This window comes from Halichondria panicea, chromosome 1 (assembly GCF_963675165.1).
Source record: "Halichondria panicea chromosome 1, odHalPani1.1, whole genome shotgun sequence".
In the NCBI taxonomy this organism is placed as follows: domain Eukaryota; kingdom Metazoa; phylum Porifera; class Demospongiae; order Suberitida; family Halichondriidae; genus Halichondria; species Halichondria panicea.
Window position 1 is genome coordinate 15,679,227 of NC_087377.1, and position 25,916 is coordinate 15,705,142.

The window sequence follows — 25,916 nt, forward strand, 5'->3', positions numbered from 1 at the left end:
CTCGAGAACGAAGCTTTATTTTGCAAATCCACAAATACCAAGCCAAGAAAACATGACTAGCAGCCTATAGAAACTCTTACTTGCACTTCATTGATCCTTGAGTAGCTGAAACAGTCTACACACACACAGACACACAGACACACTACCGTATACCTCACTTGCGCATGCGCACCGAAGCATAATAACTAAACACCATGACATTTACTACAAAGTGAACATTGAGCTGTTATTGAGTAAATAAATGAGTAAATAAATGAGTATAGATCTAGATATATATCTACTAGGTGAACACAAAACGTAAGTGATAGCCCAGAAACTTAGAACAATCTGTTTAACATATTGAGCATTTCCACTGTTCACGGATGTCATGCATGTTGGTCAATCCTCACGCAATTAATGTGGAACCAACGTGGACAGTAATCACATCCCACCCAATTCTCCTCGTCTCCTGCCTGCTGGCACTGCTGACAAATGTTTGTGTCGATCTTTTTGTTGATCTTTTTGTTCATGCGTCTGCGTTTCACCACAGGGGTGGTACTGTGTCTCCCCTTCATCCGTTTGCTGCGCTTCAACACAGGAGTATATTGTCTTCAGTGCAAAGTGTAAGAGCACGCTTTAGTTGTTTTGTCACGGCTTCACCACTGCTCGCTGGATCTCTGTTCGTACCACTGTCTGATGGAGGGGTCTCTACAGCTACCACAGGAGGAGTTGTACTGCTGTTTGATGGAGGGATCTCTACCACGTGAGGAGTGTCTGATGATGGAGGGGTCTCTACCAAAGGAGGAGTTGTACTGCTGTTTGATGGAGGGGTCTCTACAACATGAGGAGTGTCTGATGATGGAGGGGTCTCTCTTTCCACACTGGTTTCCTTTGGAGGAGTCTGACTCTCCCCGCCCCAAAGGCCACTGGAGTCCTTGTCAACTTCCTCTATAGCTGAACACACCTCTTCTCCATGTATAGCTATAAAAAGGACACAAAATTGTATGATTATAATTATGTGCATGCTGCATATACTATCTATTAAAGGTATGCCCTGATAAATTATAATTTTAGCATGAATATTGATGAATGTTATAATTATTATAATTACATATACCTGCTTCCAACTTTTCGAGAAAAGACTCGTCAAAGGTGGACTGGTAGATCTGCGAGCACTTCTTTTGCTTAGCATGCATGGATGCTAGCTAGATGGCATCGTGGTCCTGTCAGTTGTTTTGTTTAGGAACCATTGGGGATTGACAGTGTTCAAAGGGAAGTTGGCAATTCTCTTCTGAAAGTCTTGCACAGTGATTGAGATCTGTTTGTCACTAAATGCAGCACAGAGCTCCCGTACAATTACTTCACTACTCGACTACTTCACTACCTCACTCACTACTTCACTACTTCACTACCCAACTACTTCACTACCCAACTACCTAGCTACTGCACTATCCAACTACTTCACTACCCAACTACCTAGCTACTGCACTACCCAACTACTTCACTACTTCACTATATATACCCAACTACTTCACTACCCAACTATCCGACTACTTCACTACCCAACTACTTGACTACTTCACTACCCAACTACTTGACTACCCAACTACCCAACTACTTGACTAACCCGACTACTTGACTACCCAACTACTTGACTACCCAACTACTTTACTACCCATGCAACTACCTAGCTACTGCACTACTTCACTATACCTAACTACTCGACTACTTGACTACCCAACTACCTATAGCTACTCCACTACCCAACTATATAGCTACTCGACTATACCAACTGAACTACCTGGCTACTACCCAAATAAGTCTTAAATGCTCAAACTACTCAGTTGGCTATATACAATACATAGACACTCAGCATATACATATATACGTGACTGCCCATCCTAGATATATACTTTTTTTTACATGTGACCACAACTAGAGTCTACTCAGTTCTTTCCTCATTCACTGAAAATCGGCTGTCTTTGTTGACTACAACATTACTGGCTACCAATGGTAGTCAAAAGCTTGTCATTTAACAATCGTGCCATATCTATGGTAATCGACTGCTTGCGCATGCGCTAACCATTATAGCTGGCATTGAGAAGAACCTTCATCAAGAACAAGGTACGTGTGTATAATGTGTAGTTATGCAGTGCAATGAGTCCACTGTGTACTATTGAATGTACAGTACAAAGAATGGGAACCTAGTATGCTCACTAGTCTGTATGTACATGCACTTGTATACAAGGTATGCTTCAATGTATGCAGTTTAGGTGTGTACAGGGAAACGTGTGTCAATTGAGAACACTAGCTCACAATATTTGTACATGACATTGTACAGTACGTGTACCAGACCCTTCATCACACTACCAGTTTGAATGTGTCCATGTGTTGTTTATCCTGGCTACAGAACACTGACTCAGGACGAGGAGGACTTTAATAAGTTCCTGGAGAGTGCCAAAGCTCAGCAGCTCTCACTCTCCACAAAAGGTATCACTTTTAACTGACTCTTACGATCATTCTAGTATTCATAATGTAAGTACGTACATATTCCGTAGTCTTGCAAGCAGACTCCTAGAGGGAACGTCTGGTAACTATTGCAGCAATTCCATAGCACTGAGGAATGTAGTCACGTGCAAGATATTTGTTAATTACCGTATATGCTTGATCAGGAGCCGCGGCTACTAAATGTTTCATTTTGCTGGAAGAGGAGGCTACAATTCAAGAGAGGCCACTGTTCAAGAGCGGCGTTTATTAGCTCCAGATAATTTAGTTTGTCATCTAAAGTTGTTTTCACCTGCATAAACTTGAACTCTGCCATGAGAAAGTCTTTGTGAAGCACTAACAAGCTGCTACTTGTAGCTACGTACATGTAGCTAGCTGCTAGTAATAATTTTTTGGCCCACGTGCAGAAATGCTAGTTCACTGAGGCTACTATTTGAGAGCGGCTACTAAATGTTTCATTTTGCTAGCAAGGGAGGCTACTATTTGAGTGCGGCCTTTATACAAGAGCGGCCTCTGATCGAGCATATACGGTAACATGGAATTTAATAGCATATTAAATGGAGGCCGCAATGACGTCACTCATCTCAACGCATGTGCACTAAAGTTGAAGCCTCGTGGCAGTCTCAGAACTATTAGCAGTCACTTTGTGAGCATATCAGACGTCCATCATTCATTCCCCTCCTCATTCCCACCCCTTGTACTTATAATTATGCTTAGTTCTTTTAGTTCATTCCCCTCCTCATTCCCACCCCTTGTACTTATAATTATGCTTAGTTCTTTTAGTTCTTTTTGTATCTCCAGTGTCGGTCAGTTTGCACCCTGTCCGGCACTGTGACAAGAGCATATCATGTGCATGGGCACCAGATTGAGTAATAGGTTACTGTGGTAAAATACCATTTTAAAGAAAATAAGATCTGGCTAAAATATAACCCCCGAAAGGCTGAGGGGTTAATCCCCTAGGCGGGGATGCCCATTCAGATGAACAATGCTCTTGAACCCCAACCAATATCATTATGCTATTGGTTTGCATATAATATTATTAGCAAGTAATTCTGCATAACGATATACTCGTAGAATTATACCCGATACTGCGACACAAGTTGTTAACAAATTCACATGTAGACAAATATTTTCATATGCAGCTAGCTAGCTCTTGCTTGGTCTGAGCTCCTTGTAACCAAGTTCCCTCGCAACCAGGTATAGTTCAACACTAAAATTAGCCTTTGCTAGAGTAATAATCCTTCTTTTCACGTTCATTTTATGCTATAATAGGAAAATATACGGGGTGTTACCCGCCCACTATGACGTGGACAAATCTGATTGGCACTGCAAACATTCTGGCAGTGGTCCACGGAATTGCTGCAATAGTTACCAGACGTTCCCTCCCTCCCACGTCTACTCGCGAGACTACATATTCCGTACCAGTACATGTGTTGTGTGTGGTGTCCCTTTTGCCTACTTAATCTTGTCACTCTATAGGGGTTTTATGTTATAGTTAGAACATGGGCATGAGGTATCTATGTGTTATAGTGTCCCAAAACTTTAGCCCGAGGGATGAGGGACACTATAACCATAGATACCGAATGCACATGTTCTAACTGATTTAGATCCCAAAACCTATTGGCTACTAGAAATGCACTAGCTTAGCAACAGTCAACCTATATAAACAGCCTTCCTAGCAACTGCATCATTATTTTTTTGAAAACTAATATCTGAAGAGTTGGCATCTCTGTGTCTCTACTAAATCTGTGGTCTCTATTCAAGTCAACCCTGTTCCTCCATCTCAGTTTGATGGACAAAATTATAGTCCTATATATAGCTCCACCCACAAAAAGGAAACATCCAGCTGCAAACAAGCCCAGCACACTTCCCAAGAAACGAGCGGCTCTCACAAAGCGAAAGGAAGACACCTATAAGCTATAATTTGCAGCAAACAAGCGGCTCCTATACTACTCTTAAACAAAGCGAAAGGAACTTTAGGAAGAAGCCAAAGCTGGAATCCCAGCACTTCCATACATCCAGCTCCTCCCCCATGCAGCCTTGCAGCAAAAAAGCACAGCACAATGCCCAAAAAACGAGCGTCTCCTACTGCTTTCGAACAAAGCCAAAAAAAGAAACTAGAGCTTCTCTCTTTCATTCTAGTTCTGTTATTATATTACTAGACAAAGCATCTAGCTAGCTACAATAATTTTTATGTTATTACATGTGTATCTTCTTGTAAATCACAATACAATGTACAATATTGTAGTTTGTAGCCCAGAGCAATCTGTAGTACCGGTACTATAGCTCATAGTTCCCTGCTAAATACACTCAAGTGGGATCTAAAAATTATAGAGTACAGCTACTGTTTTACTGTTTCACTGGAAGTATTATAATTATATAGTGCAATAAAGTACGTGTCTATGATTCTACTAAAACTCTTTTCTCAAAAGTTTCAGCCTATAGTCTAGTTTTATTTTATTACTCACGTTACTTGCTTAGCCAGATCATACATACTATTGTACACTGCTTACAAGACCTCAACTAAGGACCTGAACTTGTTATGAACCTGAACTTGTTATAAGACTGTTAAATATTATTTTGTCTGTTTTTGTACTATTTTCTGCCAATGTAATTATGTATGTACCACTTCATGTCATCATAATAATATATGCGATAAAATTCTGTTGCAACTTAATTTCTCAACATGATAAAAGAATATCAATATCGTTATAAACTCATCGCACAAATATAAAGAGAAGCAATTAACAAAATAATTAACTAATTAGCACTTATAGAGAAGAAATCAACAGTTTGTAAACCGTTTTGTCTGCATGTCTACATGCCACTTCATATTAACTACGATGAAATTCTGTTGCAACTTAACAAATAGAAAAGCTTTCTCACAGATAAAAAATATCAAGATCATTAACACTACAAAGAGAAACACTAACTAATCATTATTTTATAGAGAAGAAATCCACGGTTTGAGTAATAACATTAGTATGTGAATTTGTCTGTACTCCGGCTACAATGACCTCTCCACTAGGAAGTACTGAGCATGTGCAGCAATATCGTGCAGTAGGCAGGTCTCCCACTTTCACCCACCTCCTGGTGTCAGGCTGGTAGAGGTGGATCAATGAACTTAGGTTGGCTCTGTCGTCCGCTCCACCAACGGCTAATAGTGACTTCCCAATACTGAGAGGAGCTGACCACACGAGTGGTACTTCCTGTAAGGTCTGCCAGAGAGTGGATGTGTCCTGGTGGGAAGGGGCTTTTGCAATTAGTTCATCGAGGTCGACGTGATGCACTGTTGTGGTTGCACTCCCATTGTGATCGTACCCTCCCATTAGGTAGAGGGTGTTTCCTATGAGAGTTGATTTCAGTTCTGATCGTGGGTTAGGTAGTGACTGAGCAATGTACCATCTTCTTGATGCCACATCCAACACCTCCACAGAGGAGAGGGCATGTCCTTCATCATCACGCCCACCAGCTACAATGATGTGGTTGTTGAAGGAGACAGCTGTTGAGGAAGAACGAGCAATGTTCATAGGTGGGTACGGGTGAATCCATTCCCCTGACTCAAACACTGCAAGCTCATCGGTGCGTTTCTTGTTTTTTGGATCAATTCCTCCTCCCACCAGCACTAGTCGATTAGCGAGTGATGTCATAGCGAACCAGTAGGCAATGTACTCTGGTAGTTCGGTCCATTGATCTTGCTCGAGCTTCATCACTGTACAGCTATTACGATCATCGCCTGCATCACCTCCACCAACATACACCGTGTCACCGATAACAACACTCTGTACCGAGTAGCCCATCTTGATTGGCATGTCTTTTCCTTTTCTCCATTCCAGAGTGAGTGGAGGTCTCAACTCTCTGGGAGGGGGACCCTGAATAATGAATGAGTGTAATTAGGATAGTGTCTACTAACAAGCAAGTGTTACTTGTAGCATTAATTGCATGCACACTAAATCACTTTCTCTAATTAGCTTAAGAGGCCAAGCCCACCAGTCTAATAGAATGTACAGTACGATTATAAGAGATCAAAGCTTCTACTATAGCTCTGCAATAATAATTATAATGGTGCATTTTGTCTCACCTGTCTCTGCTGTTGAATGATGGCGTCTCTCCTGACCAGCTCAGCATATTTGTGCTCAGTCTGTTCCCTGTGTGGCTGTACAGGGGAACGTTGGTGGAAATCTTTGAATTAAAACACAGACGTGAATATCATTAGTGGAAATTCTACAACAGAACGAGAACCGCTAAAGGAAGTACATAATTATAGGCACACTCAAACGGATGTGTAGTTACGGCTTAACACATGAGACAGCATCCATGCATGTTAAGGTACAATACTATTGTTGCTGTGGGAATCTCATTCACACTACATGTACGCACCATCTTGACTTGTTCAGTGTCCTTTGACTCCTTCTTTGTTGCCTCCACTGGGTCCGAGCTTGTTGTTAGGTAAGTATCTAAAATCGATACCAACATTAATAGACGGATATGATTTTTTCGTTAGGGTTACAGTTAGCTGAAACGTAAAACACATAATATACTTATCATTGACTCACAGACGTCCCTGGCAGATGGTCTCCTCCTCATGTCTTCTTGCAAACAACTGTCGATAAGCTTCCTCAACCTGTGTGTGTGAGGTATCTGGGCAACATGGAATGATCGATCTTCCACAGATTTGATCGTCTTCAGCTTGCAAACAATCTGCATCATAATCGCCCCAAGAGAGAACACATCCAAGCTATTATCGTAAATATCCTTGTCCAATCGAATAGCCTCGAGAGGTAGATACCCCATACGGTGACCAATGGCTGTGAGGGTGTGGCTAAGCTTGGAGGGATCGTATAGCCGTGACATGCCAAAGTCAGAAATCTTTGCAACAGGCACTGGTCGTGTAAGCTTCAGCAAAACGTTATCGCCACAGAGGTCACGGTGGATAATCTGCTTGCTGTGAATGTAGGCCAGACCACAAGCCATGTCTTTGGAGAGGCTTATTTCACATTCGCTAGTGAGGAACTCTTTATCAAGGCCAGAGTAATAGGATCTCAGATTGCAATCCATCAGCTCAACAACGAGGATTGTACCACCTGATTTGGGGTGCTTGGCAGTCGACAAATATTGTACAACGTTTGGGTGCTGGAACGACTTGAGAAAATCACACTCACGATCAAATGCTTTGCTGGCTTCTTCTTTTTTTCCGGTTGGGAAACCTGTCTGCATTTCTACAACCTCATAAATTAGAAGTTTGACTGCACAAATCCCTTCCCTGTAGCTGCCTTTGAAGACTACTCCAAATGCACCTTTACCGAGTGGCGCCTCTAGGAAAACAGTCAAATTGTCGTTGATCTTCTGGTGATTTTGGTCAACTGTATATAGAACATTGTGTGCATGTGTTTGTGAATACTATATTATCAGCTAACTAGCTAAACATCATGTATTAGATATGCATTCCTGTGCGTTGCAAGCTGCGCTGTCCTATATAATGCCTCAGTCTTCCTATGTTTTGCTTTGCTAATGGAGTTGATGGAGCACAAAAGGGGAGGCCCCTGTCAGCCCCCCTCTGCCTACGCCACTGATGATAATACTGATTATTTATAATTTCTGATGCATAACCTTATTTTAGTCATTCGTATATCTAGTGTTCTAGAAGTAGTTTTGGTTTTATATCGCCTTTTTATTCTGATTATTATCATGCAGAGTTGCTCACCTGTGCTTCCACATGTTAATGTGTGGCTTCCGGTCAAAGTTTTTCGGGGCGGCGCTTGCTTCCCAAAAAGGGTAAATTTTGCAACTCTTACCTTTAGATTCCTGGGCAGCCTTGACGACAACATTTCGTTTCCTGACAGTGGTGGTGATCTCTGGTTTCGAGTAAGGTTTCGCCTCTTGTGTTGTGGGGGTTGCCCTGGTACTGGTATCACCCTGAGGGGGAGAAACTGTCACGTGGTGTATAAATGGAATGCTATTGAATTATTCACAATACACTGTAGATAAACACTGATACAATGAATGTTGGTCAAGTGGTGTCCGACCTCCTCTGAGCTATATCTAGTTGGTTCATGTGTTCCACTGAGACACCAGCACTGCGGGTGCTTTCATTTTAACTCCATGCAACCTCTGACAGGAAACTATACCGGCCGTCTCATTTGGAGTGGAATTACAGATCTTTTCTGACTCTTTAGCTCTAACGCTTTTGGTGCAACGCTATTACCGATAATAACTTGAATAGTGCGAACAGACGAAATATTCTGAGAGGCCTTCATAACTCGAGAAAGAAGCTGCAAATCCACGAATCAAAATCTAAGAGAACGGCTATATAGAAGCTGTTGCATTGCACAGTTGAGTATAGTTACAGCTGGAATACACACACACACACACACACACACACAGTCAGCTTTACTGTATTCCTACGGCTCAATTAAGGCATAATTATGGTTAATATAATTAGCAAAGCAAAGCTAAGTAACGTGTTGATAGCAGAGGAGGTACGACAGTGGGCGCGATGCGGCTCAGCCTTTGATTGGACACTAATTATCCGCCTATATACGCGGTGTGTTATTACTGAGTGTAATCAGAGACTAATTGCTTGAGCTGCACCATGCATGCCTGTCGGACCTCCTCTGTGTTGATATATTCTGAGTAAGCATAGCATAAGATGAGAGGCTCCTATGATCTCATTATAGAATACTGGTTTTTCTAGAGCCCATGCATAATGCTTGGGCATATTAATATGCAATAATTATGGCTCGAGAGAGAAACTAGTCTTAAGAACAAAAGAGGATCAAACAATGTATGGTCACCTGTTTTTCGGCCTTTCCTTCGTTTATCTTTTTGCCAAACCTCGCCTTGGTACCACCTCCAGACATTTTTGACTGATCATCGAAAGAAATTAGAGGGGGCTGTTCTTGCTTACCCCGTATTGCCAGGCACGCCCGTAGGATAATTACAGCTAGTGCTGTGACTATGAATATCACAAACAGTGGGGTATAATCTAGAAACTGGGTGAGATCCATTCTTGGTTGCTCTTCTCGTTGAGGGATTGAAGGGAGAGGAAAAACACGATCACAACAAAAAGGACAGATTAGGCTAGATTCGGTAAAAAAAGAAATAGTGTTATCAGTTTAAGGCGACATATTTTGTTTACCTTAAGTATTAAAGACGAGTATAGATTAAGTTTGAAATTACTCGTGTATTTTTAATGAGATTCCAATTATCTTGCGAGTACGCGATTTTACTCTCACTCGCAGAGACTGATCAGAAGTTAGATATCCATTGACCAACTTATAGTCTGCAATTATTCAGAGAAATGAACTTTGAAGCAAATTCGTTGAAGTAATTCATATAAGGAACCGGAAGAACAAAGAAGAAGGAATTAGAGATAAAAAAAGGTGCCTGCCTCGATAGTTACGTGATGCTACTGACGTAGCCTAATTACATGCTTCACAAATGCAACGGGTCTCTTTTTGTGGTAATCTAAAACCCATTCCATACCCTTATAAGGCTTATTTGTTAACCATGTTACCATACTTACCAGTGCGTTTGGGAAGCCTAACAATTTACCTAAGAGTCTAAAAACTCCCACTCTCCCTTAATTTAACGAGGCCCTGCATGATTTTTACAGGCCTGCCTGGTCCATAAATTATTAATGTCCATGAAACAAGTTGGCTTGGCCTAACTGTCTAGAGGCAAAGCAAGTGTGTGTGTGTGTGTGTGTACCCCCTCTCACTAACTGCACGACTGTATGTGTTGTGTTATTATTTATTAAGATCCATCTACAAGATTTATAATTATATTGAAATAATCATGTAAAGTAAAATTGTCTGACTTACAGATTTTAATCCAGAGGATACATTAATCAGTATATTTATAATTCACACAGCATGATAGAGATTTGAAGTAGAACAACAGCTGGTAAACATTTGGTGTGTGCATCATCAAAACCATGTACCGTAGATCTATATGCAGAAAATAAAACAGTGCTGTCTGCACTTACTGATAATAATCCAGAGCTACAGTATCTTCACAGCTTGATACCAGGCACAATACAGAAATACAGGACAACAGCTAGCTCAGCTACAACGAGACCCTCCCTCTTTCTCTGCAGAAAAACAATAGCTGTCACGTGCGATAACATTGCTAAACCACGTGGCTGGTCTTCCACTTCCCAGAGCTAGCTAGCTACATGTAGAGAGAAAAAGAAATTGTGCAGCCAGTTTTGAAGCTCTGAGCAAGTGGTCAAACTATATGTCTGTATTGGTGGAGGCTGAAGACATGAGTCCATGGACAGGGACTACTGAGGAACCTTCATCAAGAACAAGGTAATGTACTTATTCGACAATTTTAAATAATTACAAAGCGAGAGGTCATTTCTTTTGGAGGTTGGGAAAAATTCCTGGTTTCACATATTTAGAGGGTCGCATCTAATTGGAGGTTACTCTACTATCCTCGATTATAGGCCGCTTAAATTATATTGTTTCTAGCGGCCTGGAATCGAGGCCGTGGTTTGACCTCTATTTAGGACGCGACGCGACATAAAAAAATAATTGTGAACGCTGCAGTCGCTACTTTTAGAGGTCAGAATATAACCTAAGATCAAGAGTGTCGCATATTTGGAGGGTCGCCTTAAATTGAACAAGTACGGTACTTGTGTATATGTGTAGTTGGTTATAATGTGGACCCTAACTTTGGACGTTTCGCTTTCGTATTATTTCGTTAGAATTTGCATGATGGTAACTACCTCCCAAATAACGAACACACACACACACACACACACACACACACTCACACACACACGCTTGTTGTTCCCGCCCACTCACACAGGAGGTCCACACGCTTACTAGCGATGATGGTTTGCCCTCTGACATGACCTCTGAGGATGGCTCCACCCTCAACGCTATAGGCCACGCCCTCATCCGGATGCAGCAAGGTGGACAGACCACCACCTCATCTCAGTTCCTCATCACTAGGAGCACCTCTTCTGGTTCAGAGTCTGGCCAAAAATTAATGGTGAATAAAGAAGACCAAATTTATCAGTGTGACGATTGCTTCAGTGTGACGATTGCTTTTTGGCCAAATCCAAAAGTTATAGTCCTCGATAAGTTATCCAAGTGCTTGTACGTACTAATTACATGTAGAACCATGAGTATTATTGCTAATGTTTGATATAAAATAATTATAAAATAAGGTTTCTTGGAAGTGGTGTTGAAAAATAGTCAGTTTTTACTATGTTGTTGTGTGTGTTCAGGTCCTCTGTATGTGATGATCCCACCATCCAGTAGTGCTGAGATACTGCATGCAATGGGTCGACCTATAGCACCCAAGATGAGCAAGATATCAACTATGGATTATCACACGGCCGACCCCATCGTTCAAATGCAGTTGTGAGTACACAGTTCATGTGATTGCCTACCTCTGCATAACATGTATGACAGTATGTTAGGAAAAGCATCATTCTTGTTACATACACAGGGTTCTGCCTACAGTGGTCGTTTAGGTAAGCTGCGACCACCACTAGATATTTTCCGACCACCACTTAGCCTTTCCGACCACTGCTTTACATTCTACAAGTACTGGCTAGTCCAGTTTAGCTGCTAGTCTTCGCTTACCAGTTTTACTGTCTTGATGTGCCTTATATAGAGCTAACTATTAATTGAACTCTACTGCATGACCAGAACAATTAATTGAATTAATTGAAGCTGCAGCATGGCTTTGTTGAGTTTGAGGAGTACTGCAGCTAGCTAGCTTAGCTATACTCTGCCTTAAAACAGGGAGTTGGACCACCTGCTAAGGAAAAGACAAGCTAGAGAGTGAGCAACTGGGTGCAGTTAACACTTCCAAGTACTGATTATGACCCGGCCTGTGATGAAGAAATCTTAGTATAGCACCATACTGTACTGATGCAAGTACAACAATGTACATATATAATTATTTCAGCTACAGTACCCATCAATAAAAAGTTCCCGTTCCGTTCCGTTTGCGTAAAACGCACAATTCCGGTTTAAACGCATAAAAAAAACCGCATAATGAACGCATTGTATTATGCAAAACGCTACCGTTTTCACGCATGTGCAGAAAAATTGCTGAGTAAGCAGATTCGTTAACTTGTGATTATGCGTACAGTGTAGCAGTAGCTAGCTAGCTAGCTTGTGTACTACAGTATAGCTGATTGTCTAGCGCTTTAATCCTCTTAGTTAGCTTATAGATGCTATTTTGCAACAGTGGACCGTTTCCCCAGTTGTTCTCGGTCTCGCATCAGCCCCAAGACTAAGTTGCCCTCCATGCAAGTTATTTGTGACCTGGAATGACCGTTTTTGAAGACCATCGTCTCTTCTCCAGTATGTCTGACTGCGTACTTTATAATAACTAGCTAGCTAGCTCATTGTACTACAAATCATACAGTATCATTGTCAGGGTTCTATCTAGAAGAAATATTTTGTGGGGGGAAGCACGAGCCGTAGGCTGAAAGGGGGGTCCAGGGGTCCTTCCTCGGAAAATTTTTTATTCTAGATGGCCAGAGACGCAAATAAGGTGGAAGGTTTGGGGGGAAAATTGGATAGTTTGGGGGGGAAGTTGGGTAGTTTGGGGGGGAAGCTTCCCCCCTGCCCCCCCCCCCCACTAGATAGAACCCTGATTGTGTAAGTAATTTCAATTTTTCATGATGACGTCACCATTTTAATTTATAATGAGAAATTGGTCGCGTTGTGCATCCAGTTTAACGCTACCGTTTATACGTGCGTTTTTAGAAACGGAACGGGAACTTTTTATTGATGTATACTTACATGGCTTACAACACATGCTTGTTCAAATTTGTGTCCCCCTTCTCGTACACACCCCCTGCATGGGCAAATTTGTGTCCCATCATTTTTAACCACCTCTCAAAATTCCTAGGCAGAACCCTGCATACCGTATTACTAGAATACTTTGCTGTTGGTGAAAAACCTTTGCGAATCAGCCAAATCGGCAACCCTTTGCGATCTAACTATTGCGTTCTGGCAAGGATCGTGTGTATTTACCCAAAATTAGGTTTTGCAATTTTATTGTTTAAAAATTCGCATAATGCTCGTAAAACATTCTAGTAATACGGTAACTGTGAGGAGTGTTGTTATTATAGTGGTTGGTTTGCAGGTCTGGGGATATGGCCACCAACAGGGAAGCTCAGAGGAAGGCTACACACAATGAAGGTGATGCAAATTCAATACTGAAAGTTAGAGTGTACAACAGATGTACATGTACGTACGTGGTCATAATCAAATAGAAGCATTTCCCACAAAGTACAGTTACAAAGCTTTAACATCAAATCTGCCACTTTCAAAACTAATAACTTGTTGTGTAGAGGCTATCTAATGCTGTAAACGCATTATTGTCCATCTTAATTATTAATTATGCCTTGGTTTTTATACTGTACAGTAGGTGTACGTGTGTGTGTGTGTGAGGTCAAGGTTCATTCATTTTGCCAATTGGCTCAGCTTCATTGTACATGCCCTAAACACGATAATTACCAGTTGTTGTTGTTCTTCCCACGCCCAGTTGAGCGTCGGCGTCGGGACAGGATCAATGAGCTCATCAAGGTACTGGCTCAGATAGCGCCTGCTTGTCAGAAGAAAGACGCAACTACTGGTTCCATTGTCGGGGTGAGTGTGTGTGTCTGTTCATGTGTGTACTAAAGTACTATTGAAAGCCATCGAAATATCTACTAACTTGGTTTTTTTTAAGCCTAAATTTCCTAATATTATTGCTAAGCATGCATTAGTGTAGAGCCCAGTGTTATGTTAGTTACTAGTAGCATAGAATCCAGCAGAGGCCATCGTATATAACACATGTAGTTAGTTGCACATAAAATTAATAATTTATGCTATTTTTTAATAGCTAAGCATGTTTTTTTGTTATCTCCACGTTCATGTCTCACCCTCACGTCATGTTTCCTTGACTGCAGTATGTGTACAGCAAGGGAACGGTACTGGACAAGACAGTCTGGCACCTTCGCAAGCACAACCTATGCACTTGTCAGCTTCGTCACAATTCTCTCCCCTCTTACAATCATCGCTGCCGACTGGAGCCTCTAATCCAAACACACCACTCTTAAGCTCACTCGTACAAACTCTATCCTCCATTGCGAGCACGACCACTTCTCCATCCACTCCTGTACCGAAATCCTCCATGCTGTCACAAGCCAACAACAATGGCGGGGGTGGTGGTGGTGGTCTCTCTGCCGCGGCTGCTGCTAGTCTGCTCAACACTCTGATTCTGGCTCAGAATGTGCTCACAAGCAACTCAAGTGCTGGTAGCCCCGGGCAAGATTCAATGTCTATGGAAACGGTGGACCAATCCTCTCAACAGTAGTGTACAGTATATTATAATTGTGGACTGTTTATACTGTTCTAGTTTTAACGTGTGTTTTTTAGTAATCTCTCCTTCACTTACTATAGCTACATTGTCAGTATTATTATGTATACATAGTTTTTATACATGATATTTGTGTGGAGCTCTTTGAGAAAAATATTGTAGCAAAGCCCATTTATATGTAACCACGCCCATTATAATTATGTGCAGCCTAGCCTCCATCTCAAGCCGCACTTCCTGGAAAGTTGGCCTGGTAAATTTTATCGACTGCTTTCGCATTAGCTATTACTGGCATTGAGAAGAACCTTCATCAAGAACAAGCTAGGTACGTGTGTATAATGTGTAGTTATGCAGTGCAATGAGTCCACTGTGTACTATTGAATGTACAGTACACAGAATGGGAACCTAGCATGCTTACTAGTCTGTATGTACATGCACTTGTGTACAAGGTATGCTTCAATGTATGCAGTTTAGGTGTGTACAGGGAAACGTGTGTCAATTGAGAACACTAGCTCACAATATTTGTACATGACATTGTACAGTACGTGTACCAGACCCTTCATCACACTACCAGTTTGAATGTGTCCATGTGTTGTTTATCCTGGCTACAGAACACTGACTCAGGACGAGGAGGACTTTGACAAGTTCCTGGAGAGTGCCAAAGCTCAGCAGCTCTCATTCTTCACAAAAGGTATCACTCTAACTGACTCTTACGATTATTCTAGTATTCATAATGTAAGTACGTACATATTGTATACCAGTACATGTGTTGTGTGTGGTGTCCCTTTATCATAGTTATAGCTACTGTTATCATGTGATTTCCTCACCCCTTACTAAATTCCTAAGCCCTCAAACTTCCACTCAGTATGACTATGACCATGTGACTCTTTAACCCCTCAGTTCCCGAGCCCCACCCCTCACTGTCCGACTCAGAAGAGAAGATAGACTTTGTATTCTGGGAGAAAGCGTCCACCCTACCCGAGGACAAGACCCCAACCAAGGACCTGAACTTGTTATGAGACTGTTAAATATTATTTTGTCTGTTTTTGTACTATTTTCTGGCAATGTAATTATGTATGTACCACTTCATGTCATCATAATAACTATAATTATATGCGATAAAATTCTGTTGCAACTTAATATTCTCTTACCAGCTATACCGTGCAAATATTTAAGGCATGGCTTCTGGTGAGCAGTCATTCCGCGAACATTGTGCAACGAAAAGAGGCCTATCTACAAAATATAAATTCCTCAAAAATTTCGCGCTATACGGTATTTAGCACTTATAGATCAACAGTTCGAATAAAAATAAACGAAATATGTAAACTTAATTAGAAAACTTTTTTCAAAAAGATTGTTAACAATGCACAACATATTACAATAACTAATTAATCGCTTATACAAAAGAAATCAACTGTTTGAACAAAATTACCAACTGGTTTTGTCTGTCCTCCGGCTACAATGATCTCTCCACTAGGAAGTACTGAGCATGTGCAGTGGTATCGTGCAGTAGGCAGGTCTCCCACTTTCACCCACCTCCTGGCTGTGTCAGGCTGGTAGAGGTGGATCGATGAACTTGGGTTGGCTCTGTCGTCTCGTCCACCAACGGCTAATAGTGACCTCCCAATACTGAGAGGAGCTGACCAGAAGAGTGGAACTTCCTGTAAGGTCTGCCAGAGAGTGGGTGTGTCAAGGTTGGAAAGGGCCTTTGCAATGAGTTCATTGAGGTCGACGTGGTGCACTGTCTTGGTTACAGTGTGATCGTACCCTCCCATTAGGTAGAGGATGTTTCCTATGAGAGTAGATTTCAGTACTGATCGTGGGTTAGGTAGTGACTGAGCAATGTACCATCTTCTTGATGCCACGTCCAACACCTCCACAGAAGAGGTACGTCCTTTATCACCACGCCCACCAGCTACAATAATGTGGTTGTTGAAGGAGACAGCTGTTGAGGAATCACGAGCAATGTTCATTGGTGGGTACGGGTGAGTCCATCTCCCTGATTCAAACACTGCAAGCTGATTGGTGCGTTTGTTGTTTCTTGAATCAATTCCTCCCACTAGCACTAGTCGATTAGCGAGTGATGTCATAGCGAAGTACCTGGCAGTGTACTCTGGTAGTTTGGTCCATTGATCTTGCTCGAGCTTCATCACTGTACACCTGTCACGATCATTGTCTGCATCACCTCCACCAACATACACCGTGTCACCGATAACAACACTCTGTACCGTGGAACCCATCTTGATTGGCATGTCTTTTCCTCTTCTCCATTTCAGAGTGAGTGGAGGTCTCAACTCTCTGGGAGGGGGACCCTGAATAATGAATGAGTGTAATTAGGATAGTGTCTACTAACAAGCGAGTGTTACTTGCAGCAATAATTGCATGCACACTAAATCACTTTCTCTAATTAGCTTAAGAGGCCACGCCCACCAGTCTAATAGAATGTACAGTACGATTATAAGAGATCAAAGCTTCTACTATAGCTCTGCAATGATATAATGGTGCATTTTGTCTCACCTGTCTCTGCTGTTGAATGATGGCGTCTCTCCTGACCAGCTCAGCATCTTTGTGCTCCCTGTGAGCCTGTACAGGGGAACGTTAGTGGAAATCTTTGGATTAAACACAGACGTGAATATCATTAGTGGAAAACTACAACAGAACGAGAACAAACAACAATTTTTGCTAAAGGAAGTACATAATTATAGGCACACTCAAACGGATGTGTAGTTACGGCTTAACACATGAGACAGCATCCATGCATGTGAAGGTACAATACTATTGTTGCTGTGGGAATCTCATTATCACACTACATGTACGCACCTTCTTGACTGGTTGAGTGTCCTTTGACTCCCTCTTTGTTGCCTCCACTGAACCAGAACCTCTCGTCAAGTAAGCATCTAGAAAATTGATACCAACATTAATAAAGACAAATGTGATTTTTTTTGTTAGGGTTATAGTTATAGGGTTAGCGGAATTGTAAAACACATAATTATAATTAACTCACAGATGTCCCTGGCAGACGGTCTCCTCCTCATGTCTTCTTGCAAACAACTGTCGATAAGCTTCCTCAACCTGTGTGTGTGAGGGATCTGGGCAACATGGAATGATCGATCCTTGGCTGATTTGATCGTCTCCAGCTTGCAAACAATCTGTACCATAATCACCCCATAGGAAAACACATCCAGGCTGCTATCGTACTTCTCCTCTTCCAATCGAATAGCCTCGAGAGGTAGATACCCCATACGGTGACCAATGGCTGTGAGGGTGTGGCTAAGCTTGGAGGGATCGTATAGCCGTGACATGCCAAAGTCGGAAATCTTTGCAACAGGCACTGGTCGTGTTAGCTTCAGCAAGACGTTATCGCCACAGAGGTCACGGTGGATAATCTGCTTGCTGTGAATGTAGGCCAGACCACAAGCCATGTCTTTGGAAAGGCTAATTTCACATTCGCTAGTGAGGGACTCTTCATCAAGGCTAGAAAAATAGGATCTCAGACTGCAATCCATCAGCTCAACAACGAGGATTGTACTACCTGATTTGGGGTGCTTGGCAGTCGACAAAAACTGAACAACGTTTGGGTGCTGGAATGACTTAAGAAAATCACTTTCACGATCAATTGCATCGCTAGCTTCTTCGTCTTTGCCGACTGGAATACTTGCCTGCATCTCCATAGCATCGTGAAGCAGCACTTTGACTGCACATATCTCGCCCCTGTAGCTGCCTTTGAAGACGGCTCCAAATGCACCTTTACCGAGAGGTTCGTCTAGGAAAACAGTCAAATCATCGTTGATCAACTGGTGATCTAAAAAATATTGTGTGCATGAGGTTGAAAGATAACGTATTAACATGTATAATCATGTATTAATGTGCCATTGGTACTTACCCTGTAATTTTATTCTTTTAGGATTGCTTGCACTAGGATGATCTTTCTCGATGGTCTTGGCTATGTGAACGTGGCCCACAGTAGGACTTGACAAAGCTTTGACAACATCTTCCCAGCTTCTCTTACCACAGTTCAGCCATTCTTTCAAACCCTCCCTATAGCAGTCATCAGGATCATCTCGCCATTTCGTACCAATGCTGTCGATTGTCTCGGAGGGTATTTTAAGAACCAGCAAGAAGTTTCGCCACTTGATTCGAGCATCAAACGTAGCTATGTATAGATCTCCTAGATCTGCTATTGTGAGATAGTCAGACATCTTCTCTGTAGAGAGTGGAATAAGATAAACAATGAATGTATAATATAAATTATATATTATGTCAGAATTAGCGTGTGCAAATTATATCATGCCATCTAAATCATGTACATGCAGTAAACAGTGCTGTCTGCACTCACTGATAATAATCCAGAGGCTCTGTACAGTACAGTATCTTCACAGCATGATACAGAAATACAGAAAAACAGCAACTAACAAGATACGCCCTCTTTCTCTGCAGAATAAACAATAATCTGTCACGTGCAATATATAACACGTACAATGCTAAACCACGTGTAGCCTCGATCCAAGGTGAAGGAGGCTTAACCACGTGTGGTGCTTCCACAAAAGAAAAGAAAAAGAAATTGTGTAGTCAGTCAAAAATTGTGCAGTCAGTTTTGAAGCTCTGAGCAAGTGGTCAAACTATTTGTCTGTATTGGTGGAGGTTGAAGACATGAGTCCATGGACAGGGACTACTGAGGAACCTTCATCAAGAACATTAACAAGGTACAGTTATTCATAAATATTAAATTACAAAACGAGAGGTCATTTCTTTTGGAGGTTGAGAAAAATTCCTGGTGTCACATATTTAGAGGGTCGCATCTAATTGGAGGTTACTCTACTATCCTCGATTATAGGATGCTTAAAATTATATTGTTTCTAGCGGCCTGGAATCGAGGCCGTGGTTTGACCTCTATTATATTTAGGACGCGACATAAAAAAAAAATTGTCACACGCAGCAGTTGCTACTTTTAGAGGTCAGAATATTACCTAAGATCGAGGGTGTCGCATATTTGGAGGGTGGCCTTAAATTGAACAAGTACAGTACTTGTGTATAATGTGTAGTTGGTTATAATGTGGGCCCTAACTTTGGCCTTGTGCATGATACCCAGGTAACACACACACACAGTTCACACCAAGTAATATACAAAAACTAGCGCTTAAAAACGCTTTTTTAAAGGTATTATCCGGCTTCTAAGACGTTTCGTTTTCGTATTATTTTCGCTTTCGTATTACATGGTTAGAATTTGCATGATGGTAACTACCTCCCAAATAACGAACACACACACACACACACACACTTGTTGTTCCTGCCCACTCACACAGGAGGTCCACACGCTAACTAGCGATGATGGTTTGCCCTCTGACATGACCTCTGAGGATGGCTCCACCCTCAACGCTATAGGCCACGCCCTCATCCAAATGCAGCATGGTGGGCAGACCACCCCCTTTCAGAGTCTGGCCAAAAATTAATGGTGAATAAAGAAGGCCAAATTTATCAGTGTGACGATTGCTTTTTTGCCAAATCCAGAAGTTATAGTCCTCGATAAGTTATCCAAGTGCTTGTACATACTAATTACATGTAGAACCATGAGTATTATTGCTAATGTTTGAGGTTTCTTGGAAGTGGTGTTGAGTTTTTACTATGTTGTTGTGTGTGTTCAGGTCCTCTGTATGTGATGATCCCACCATCCAGTAGTGCTGAGATACTGCATGCAATGGGTCGACCTATAGCACCCAAGATGAGCGGGATATCAACTATGGATTATCACACGGCCGACCCCATCGTTCAAATGCAGTTGTGAGTACACAGTTCATGTTAGGGAAAGCATCATTCTTGCTACATACCGTATTACTAGAATATTTTGCTGTTGGTGAAAAACCTTTACCAATCAGCAACAAAGTTAATCCTTTGCGATTGTGCTAACTATTGCGTTCTGGCAATAATCGTGTGTATTTATAGTCATACTTTAGGTTTTGCGATTTTATTGTTGCGAATTGATCAACCCTCGCAAAATGTGCATATGCTCGTAAAACATTTTAGTAATACGGTAACTGTGAGGAGTGTTGTTATTATGGTGGTTGGTTTGCAGGTCTGGGGATATGGCTGCCAACAGGGAAGCTCAGAGGAAGGCTACACACAATGAAGGTGCTGCAAATTCAATACTGAAAGTTATAGTGAACAACAGATGTACATGTACTTACGTGGTCATAATCAAATAGAAGCATTTCCCACAAAGTACAGTTACGAAACTTTAACATCGAATTTGCCACTTCTAAAACATTATTTGTTGTATGGAGGCTATCCATCCATGCTGTAACGTCTTAATAATTAAGTATGCCTTGACTGTACAGTAGGTGTACGTGTGTGTGTGAGGTCAAGGTTCATTCATTTTGCCAATTGGCTCAGCTTCATTGTACATGCCCTAAACACGATAATTACCAGTTGTTGTTGTTCTTCCCACGCCCAGTTGAGCGTTGGGACAGGATCAACGAGCTCATCAAGGTACTGGCTCAGATAGTGCCTGCTTGTCAGAAGAAAGACGCAACTACTGCTTCCATTGTTTTGGTTACTCGAAAAACCAAGTGCGTAGATATTACGATTATTCTATTATTCATAATGTAAGTACGTACATATTGTATACCAGTACATGTGTTGTGTGTGGTGTCCCTTTTATCATAGTTGAGCCATTTTGCATTTAGCCAGTATAAATTATAGCTACTGTTATCATGTGATTTCCTCACCCCTTACTTCCTAAGCCCTCAAACTTCCACTCATGCAGTATGACTATGATCATGTGACTCTTTAACCCCTCAGTTCCCGAGCCCCACCCCTCACTGGTCTGTCTCGGAAGAGGAGATAGACTTTGTATTCTGGGAGAAGGCGTCCACCCTACCCGAGGACAAGACCCCAACCAAGGACCTGAACTTGTTATGAGACTGTTAAATATTATTTTGTCTGTTTTTGTACTATTTTCTGGCAATGTAATTATGTATGTACCACTTCATGTCATCATAATAACTTTATATGCGATAAAATTCTGTTGCAACTTAATTTTCTCTTACCTGCTTATAACGTGCAAATATTTAAGGCGTGGCTTCCGGTAAGCAGTCATTCCGCGAACATTGTGCAACGAAAAGAGGCCTATCCACAAAATATAAATGCCTCAAAAATTTCGCGCTATACGGTATTTAGCACTTATAGGTCAACAGTTCGAATAAAAATAAACGAAATATGCGAACTTAATTAGAAAACTTTTTTCAAAAAGATTGTTAACAATGCACAACATATTACAATAACTAATTAATCGCTTATACAAAAGAAATCAACTGTTTTAACACAATTACCTATTACTAGTACAAATAGTTTTGTCTGTCCTCCGGATACAATGACCTCTCCACTAGGAAGTACTGAGCATGTGCAGTTGTATCGTGCAGTAGGCAGGTATCCCACTTTCACCCACCTCCTGGTGTCAGGCTGGTAGAGGTGGATCGATGAACTTGGGTTGCCTCTGTCGTCCCGTCCACCAACGGCTAATAGTGACCTCCCAATACTGAGAGGAGCTGACCACATGAGTGGTACTTCCTGTAAGGTCTGCCAGAGAGTGGGTGTGTCCAGGTTGGAAAGGGCCTTTGCAATGAGTTCATTGAGGTCGACGTGGTGCACTGTCTTGGTTGCCCTAGTGTCATCGAACTCTCCCATTAGGTAGAGGGTGTTTCCTATGAGAGTTGATTTCAGTGATGATCGTGGGTTAGGTAGTGACTGAGCAATGTACCATCTTCTTGATGCCACGTCCAACACCTCCACAGAGGAGAGGGTACGTTCTTTATCATCATGCCCACCAGCTACAATGATGTAGTTGTTGAAGGAGACAGCTGTTGAGGAATGGTGAGCAATGTTCATTGGTGGGTACGGGTGAGTCCATTCCCCTGATTCAAACACTGCAAGCTGATTGATGCGTTTTTTGTTTCTTGGATCCTGTCCTCCCACCAGCACTAGTCGATTAGCGAGTGATGTCATAGCGAACCACTGAGCAGTGTACTCTGGTAGTTTGGTCCATTGATCTTGCTCGAGCTTCATCACTGTACACATGCCACGATCATTGTATGCAAACCCTCCACCAACATACACCGTGTCACCGATAACAACACTCTGTACCGAGTAGCCCATCTTGATTGGCATATCTTTTCCTCTTCTCCATTTCAGAGTGAGTGGAGGTCTCAACTCTCTGGGAGGGGGACCCTGAATAATGAATGAGTGTAATTAGGATAGTGTCTACTAACAAGCGAGTGTTACTTGTAGCAATAATTGCATGCACACTAAATCACTTTCTCTAATTAGCTTAAGAGGCCACGCCCACCAGTCTAATAGAATGTACAGTACGATTATAAGAGATCAAAGCTTCTACTATAGCTCTGCAATAATATAATGGTGCATTTTGTCTCACCAGTCTCTGCTGTTGAATGATGGCGTCTCTCCTGACCAGCTCAGCATCTCTGTTGGTGGATATCTAAAACACAGACATGAATATCATTAGTGGAAATTCTACAACAAAACGAGACAATTTCCGCTAAAGGAAGTACATAATTATAGGCACACTCAAACGGATGTGTATTTAGCAGCTTAGCTTGATTTATACAATAGCATCAATTGTTGAGGTATAATACTATTGTTGGAATCTCATCGACACACTTAGCTACATGTACGCAAACAAATATCATTATTGTAGTATAATACTAGCGTATAAGAGTGTGTGCATTTGGTGACTACTATAATACCTGTAAGAGAGCGGCCCTCTCAACTAGAGCAGCCTCTCTCTGGGAAATGAGATCAGCGATCCTTGACTCTTGTTCACTGAGTTGTCTGTCCTTGTCAGCAATCACACCATCTTTGGTGGCAGCATTAGCACGGACACTATTCAATATCTGTATAAAGTGAAAAAAAGATTATCAACATGCTAGCTCGTTGAACAAAATAGCTTATAATGAACAAAATAAACTGGTTCTGCTGACCTGTTGCTGTCTAGCAAGCTGAGTATCTTTGTCCGCTATTTCCTCATCTTTTTGAACAAGTAGCCCATCTTTTTGTACCAGAAGTCCGTCCTTTTCATCTAGTTGATCGTCTTTTTGTGCCAGTAGTGCAACGCTCTGTTCGAGTTGGTTGTCTTTTTGCACTAGAAGTACATCTTTCTCAGTAAGTTGCTCATCTTTCCTCTCCAGTATCCTGTCCTTCTGGACCACCTCTCTCTGAGAACAGAGTACAGCATGCAGTGTCAGACCCTTGCACCCACTAGCTCACTGGACTGGACTCACCTGTAGAGCCTCTATCCTCTTCTCCTTTGCCCTGAGGGTCCTGGCAGTCTTCACTCGCCCAATGTCCAGCTGGAGCAGTCCTCCGTCCATCTCCCTCCCCACCTCCTCCAGAGACGAGAGGAGCTCAGCGGTGGTCGGTCTTCTCTCTGGGGTGTTGGCCAGACACTCCCTCACCAGACCAAACAGAGGGTGCTCACGTCCACCCGCCAGACTCCTCTCAAGGAGAGCCGTGTAGGGACCTCGACGCTCAAACTCTGAGCGAGCCAGGAGGTGGTCTGGGTTGTTGGGGTCGCTGTACGTGGGGGCAAGGAGATCTCCTGGAAACACCTAGTCCAATGACACGAGTGGAAGAACATGTGAATACTGACTGTCATGATTGTTTTTATGTATGTCTGTATGTATGGAGAAAACGAGTGCACGTATTATTATTCACAATCATACATACAAAATGCATTTGCTGAAGGTCAACAATATTAAAGGGGGATCTCCCCAACACATACAACCACAATACTTATAAGGTAATTCACTGCATGAATGGTCACCAGGAATCTAACCTATGAATATCATTAACTACACACATACTTGTGTGAGTGCAAATAATTGCAGCACTCCGAAAGAGAAGACGTCCAGACTGGGTCCGTACACACTGTGGCCTCTGTCAGAGAGGGCCTCGGGCGGCATGTACACCAGTGTCCCAGGAAACCTCGTCAGAGTCCTGGCCAGTCGACCAGGCTCCAGATTCACGATACGAGAGTTACCAAAGTCGGTGATCTTGGCTCTCAGAGATGCCGTCAGTAGGACGTTCCTGGAAGTGAGGTCACGATGGACCACGGACTCACGATGCAGGTGGAGCAGCCCTCGAGCCACACAGACCAGAATGTACTGGGTGACAGAGAGGGGGATGTTGGGCGTGGACTCCAGGAGATCGTCCAGACTTGAGTCCAGTCTCTCCATGACCAGGAGGGGCAGTCGAGAGCCAGTCACGAAACACAGCCCAATGAACTGGGTGATGTTGGGGTGACGGATGCGAGCCATGAGTCGACACTCTCGGCGGTAGTTCCCAGCTAGGTTGGCCACTCCACCACGCTCGTCCGTCTCCAGGAGAACCTCGTGGATCTTCTTGGCTGCATACACCTCACCATTGATCATCACCTGTGCATGGAGGCAGTCACACTTGAATAGCTAGCAGATACACGAGAGACAGTGCACAGAAACAGAGCATGCAGTGACTGACCTCTTGAACAGAGCCATAGGAGCCAGTTCCTAGAACTCTCTCCTCTCCAAAGTGCTCCACATTCTCCAGCACAAACTCCCTCAAGTCAGCATCATCTCGCAAAGAAAACATTGGTAGTTAAGTTAAGTTGACTCAGCTAGCTAGCTACAAGATACGCGTAAGTGGCTAACTAGTTGGGCGTGGCCCCACCCTGGACGCGAACGTAGGGTTGGGCACCACTGCAATGTCAGGTTTGTTCCACCGGCACTTATCTTTAGGGTGTGGCTAAGCATGAATACGATTAATTCCAAGTGGGCGGTAACCGCAAAGCTCAGTTAGAATGCTACTGCAGGAGTCATTTTTGCATACCACTAGCTCTAACTGACCTGGCGTGTTCCTGGATCAAGCTGGCTTGTCTACTATTGTTGCATTTTGATTTAACTAAAGAGAATTACTAGTTACTGACTCGTTCATTAATGAGCCACTCCTTCACACTTGAACTCTGCAATCTGATTGGGCTGCAAATTTTTTGCAGCAGACACAAACCTGACATTGCAGTGGTGCCCAACCCTACGTTCGCGTCCAGGGTGGGGCCA

At 42.5% G+C, this 25,916-nt stretch overlaps 5 protein-coding genes and 1 long non-coding RNA gene across 12 annotated transcripts in view; 3 read left to right on the top strand and 3 right to left on the bottom strand.

Moving 5' to 3' along the window:
* LOC135352059 (uncharacterized) overlaps positions 1-25,916 on the top strand; it is a gene marked incomplete in the record, with an annotated part of 851,949 nt that overhangs the window by 282,371 nt on the left and 543,662 nt on the right.
* LOC135352182 (uncharacterized) lies at positions 183-3,021 on the bottom strand. 2 transcript variants are annotated; one of them, XR_010399654.1, is made up of 3 exons: positions 2,777-3,021; positions 1,097-2,713; positions 183-960 (listed from the first exon to the last, which is right to left on the bottom strand). It is a non-coding gene; the product is annotated as an uncharacterized LOC135352182 (long non-coding RNA). The 2 variants fall into 2 exon arrangements; XR_010399653.1 differs by having other exon boundaries at positions 1,097-3,021.
* LOC135352146 (upstream stimulatory factor 1-like) lies at positions 2,066-15,943 on the top strand. 2 transcript variants are annotated; one of them, XM_064551347.1, is made up of 5 exons: positions 10,604-10,796; positions 11,299-12,812; positions 13,603-13,658; positions 14,005-14,108; positions 14,411-14,959. In XM_064551347.1, exons 3-5 carry the CDS (start codon positions 13,613-13,615, stop codon positions 14,558-14,560), a joined length of 300 nt encoding a protein of 99 aa, XP_064407417.1. In that variant the 5' UTR covers positions 10,604-10,796; positions 11,299-12,812; positions 13,603-13,612; the 3' UTR covers positions 14,561-14,959. The 2 variants fall into 2 exon arrangements, 1 of the variants encoding a protein (XP_064407417.1); XR_010399595.1 differs by lacking the exons at positions 10,604-10,796; positions 11,299-12,812; positions 13,603-13,658; positions 14,005-14,108; positions 14,411-14,959 and adding exons at positions 2,066-2,103; positions 15,429-15,508; positions 15,718-15,943.
* Positions 5,158-25,916, bottom strand: part of LOC135352089 (uncharacterized) — a 32,678-nt gene continuing 11,919 nt past the window's right edge. Inside the window, exons 1-8 of one of the 3 annotated variants that reach the window (XM_064551252.1) lie at positions 10,472-10,608; positions 9,623-9,766; positions 9,279-9,564; positions 8,280-8,400; positions 7,041-7,847; positions 6,865-6,941; positions 6,566-6,640; positions 5,158-6,356 (exon numbers count right to left, since the gene is read on the bottom strand). In XM_064551252.1, the coding sequence (XP_064407322.1) occupies positions 5,424-6,356; positions 6,566-6,640; positions 6,865-6,941; positions 7,041-7,847; positions 8,280-8,400; positions 9,279-9,491 (2,226 nt within the window). In that variant the 5' untranslated portion in view covers positions 9,492-9,564; positions 9,623-9,766; positions 10,472-10,608 and the 3' untranslated portion in view covers positions 5,158-5,423. Of the gene's footprint in view, positions 6,357-6,565; positions 6,641-6,864; positions 6,942-7,040; positions 7,848-8,279; positions 8,401-9,278; positions 9,565-9,622; positions 9,767-10,471; positions 10,609-25,916 lie in introns of those variants that run through there. The other 2 variants (XM_064551253.1, XM_064551254.1) reach the window with 2 other exon arrangements.
* Positions 16,052-25,908, bottom strand: LOC135352073 (uncharacterized). Of its 2 annotated transcripts, none has more exons than XM_064551202.1 (7): positions 25,342-25,905; positions 24,690-25,259; positions 24,108-24,434; positions 23,808-24,041; positions 23,574-23,720; positions 23,243-23,305; positions 16,052-17,129 (listed from the first exon to the last, which is right to left on the bottom strand). In XM_064551202.1, the coding sequence occupies exons 1-7, from the start codon at positions 25,450-25,452 to the stop codon at positions 16,206-16,208; spliced, it is 2,376 nt and encodes a 791-aa protein (XP_064407272.1). In that variant the 5' UTR covers positions 25,453-25,905; the 3' UTR covers positions 16,052-16,205. The 2 variants fall into 2 exon arrangements, with proteins under 2 accessions (XP_064407272.1, XP_064407271.1); XM_064551201.1 differs by lacking the exon at positions 16,052-17,129 and adding an exon at positions 22,008-23,037 and having other exon boundaries at positions 25,342-25,908.
* LOC135352143 (uncharacterized) lies at positions 19,501-21,845 on the top strand. Of its 2 annotated transcripts, none has more exons than XM_064551338.1 (5): positions 19,501-19,520; positions 20,121-20,595; positions 20,888-20,943; positions 21,266-21,416; positions 21,613-21,845. In XM_064551338.1, the coding sequence occupies exons 2-5, from the start codon at positions 20,474-20,476 to the stop codon at positions 21,656-21,658; spliced, it is 375 nt and encodes a 124-aa protein (XP_064407408.1). In that variant the 5' UTR covers positions 19,501-19,520; positions 20,121-20,473; the 3' UTR covers positions 21,659-21,845. The 2 variants fall into 2 exon arrangements, with proteins under 2 accessions (XP_064407408.1, XP_064407409.1); XM_064551339.1 differs by having other exon boundaries at positions 21,266-21,380.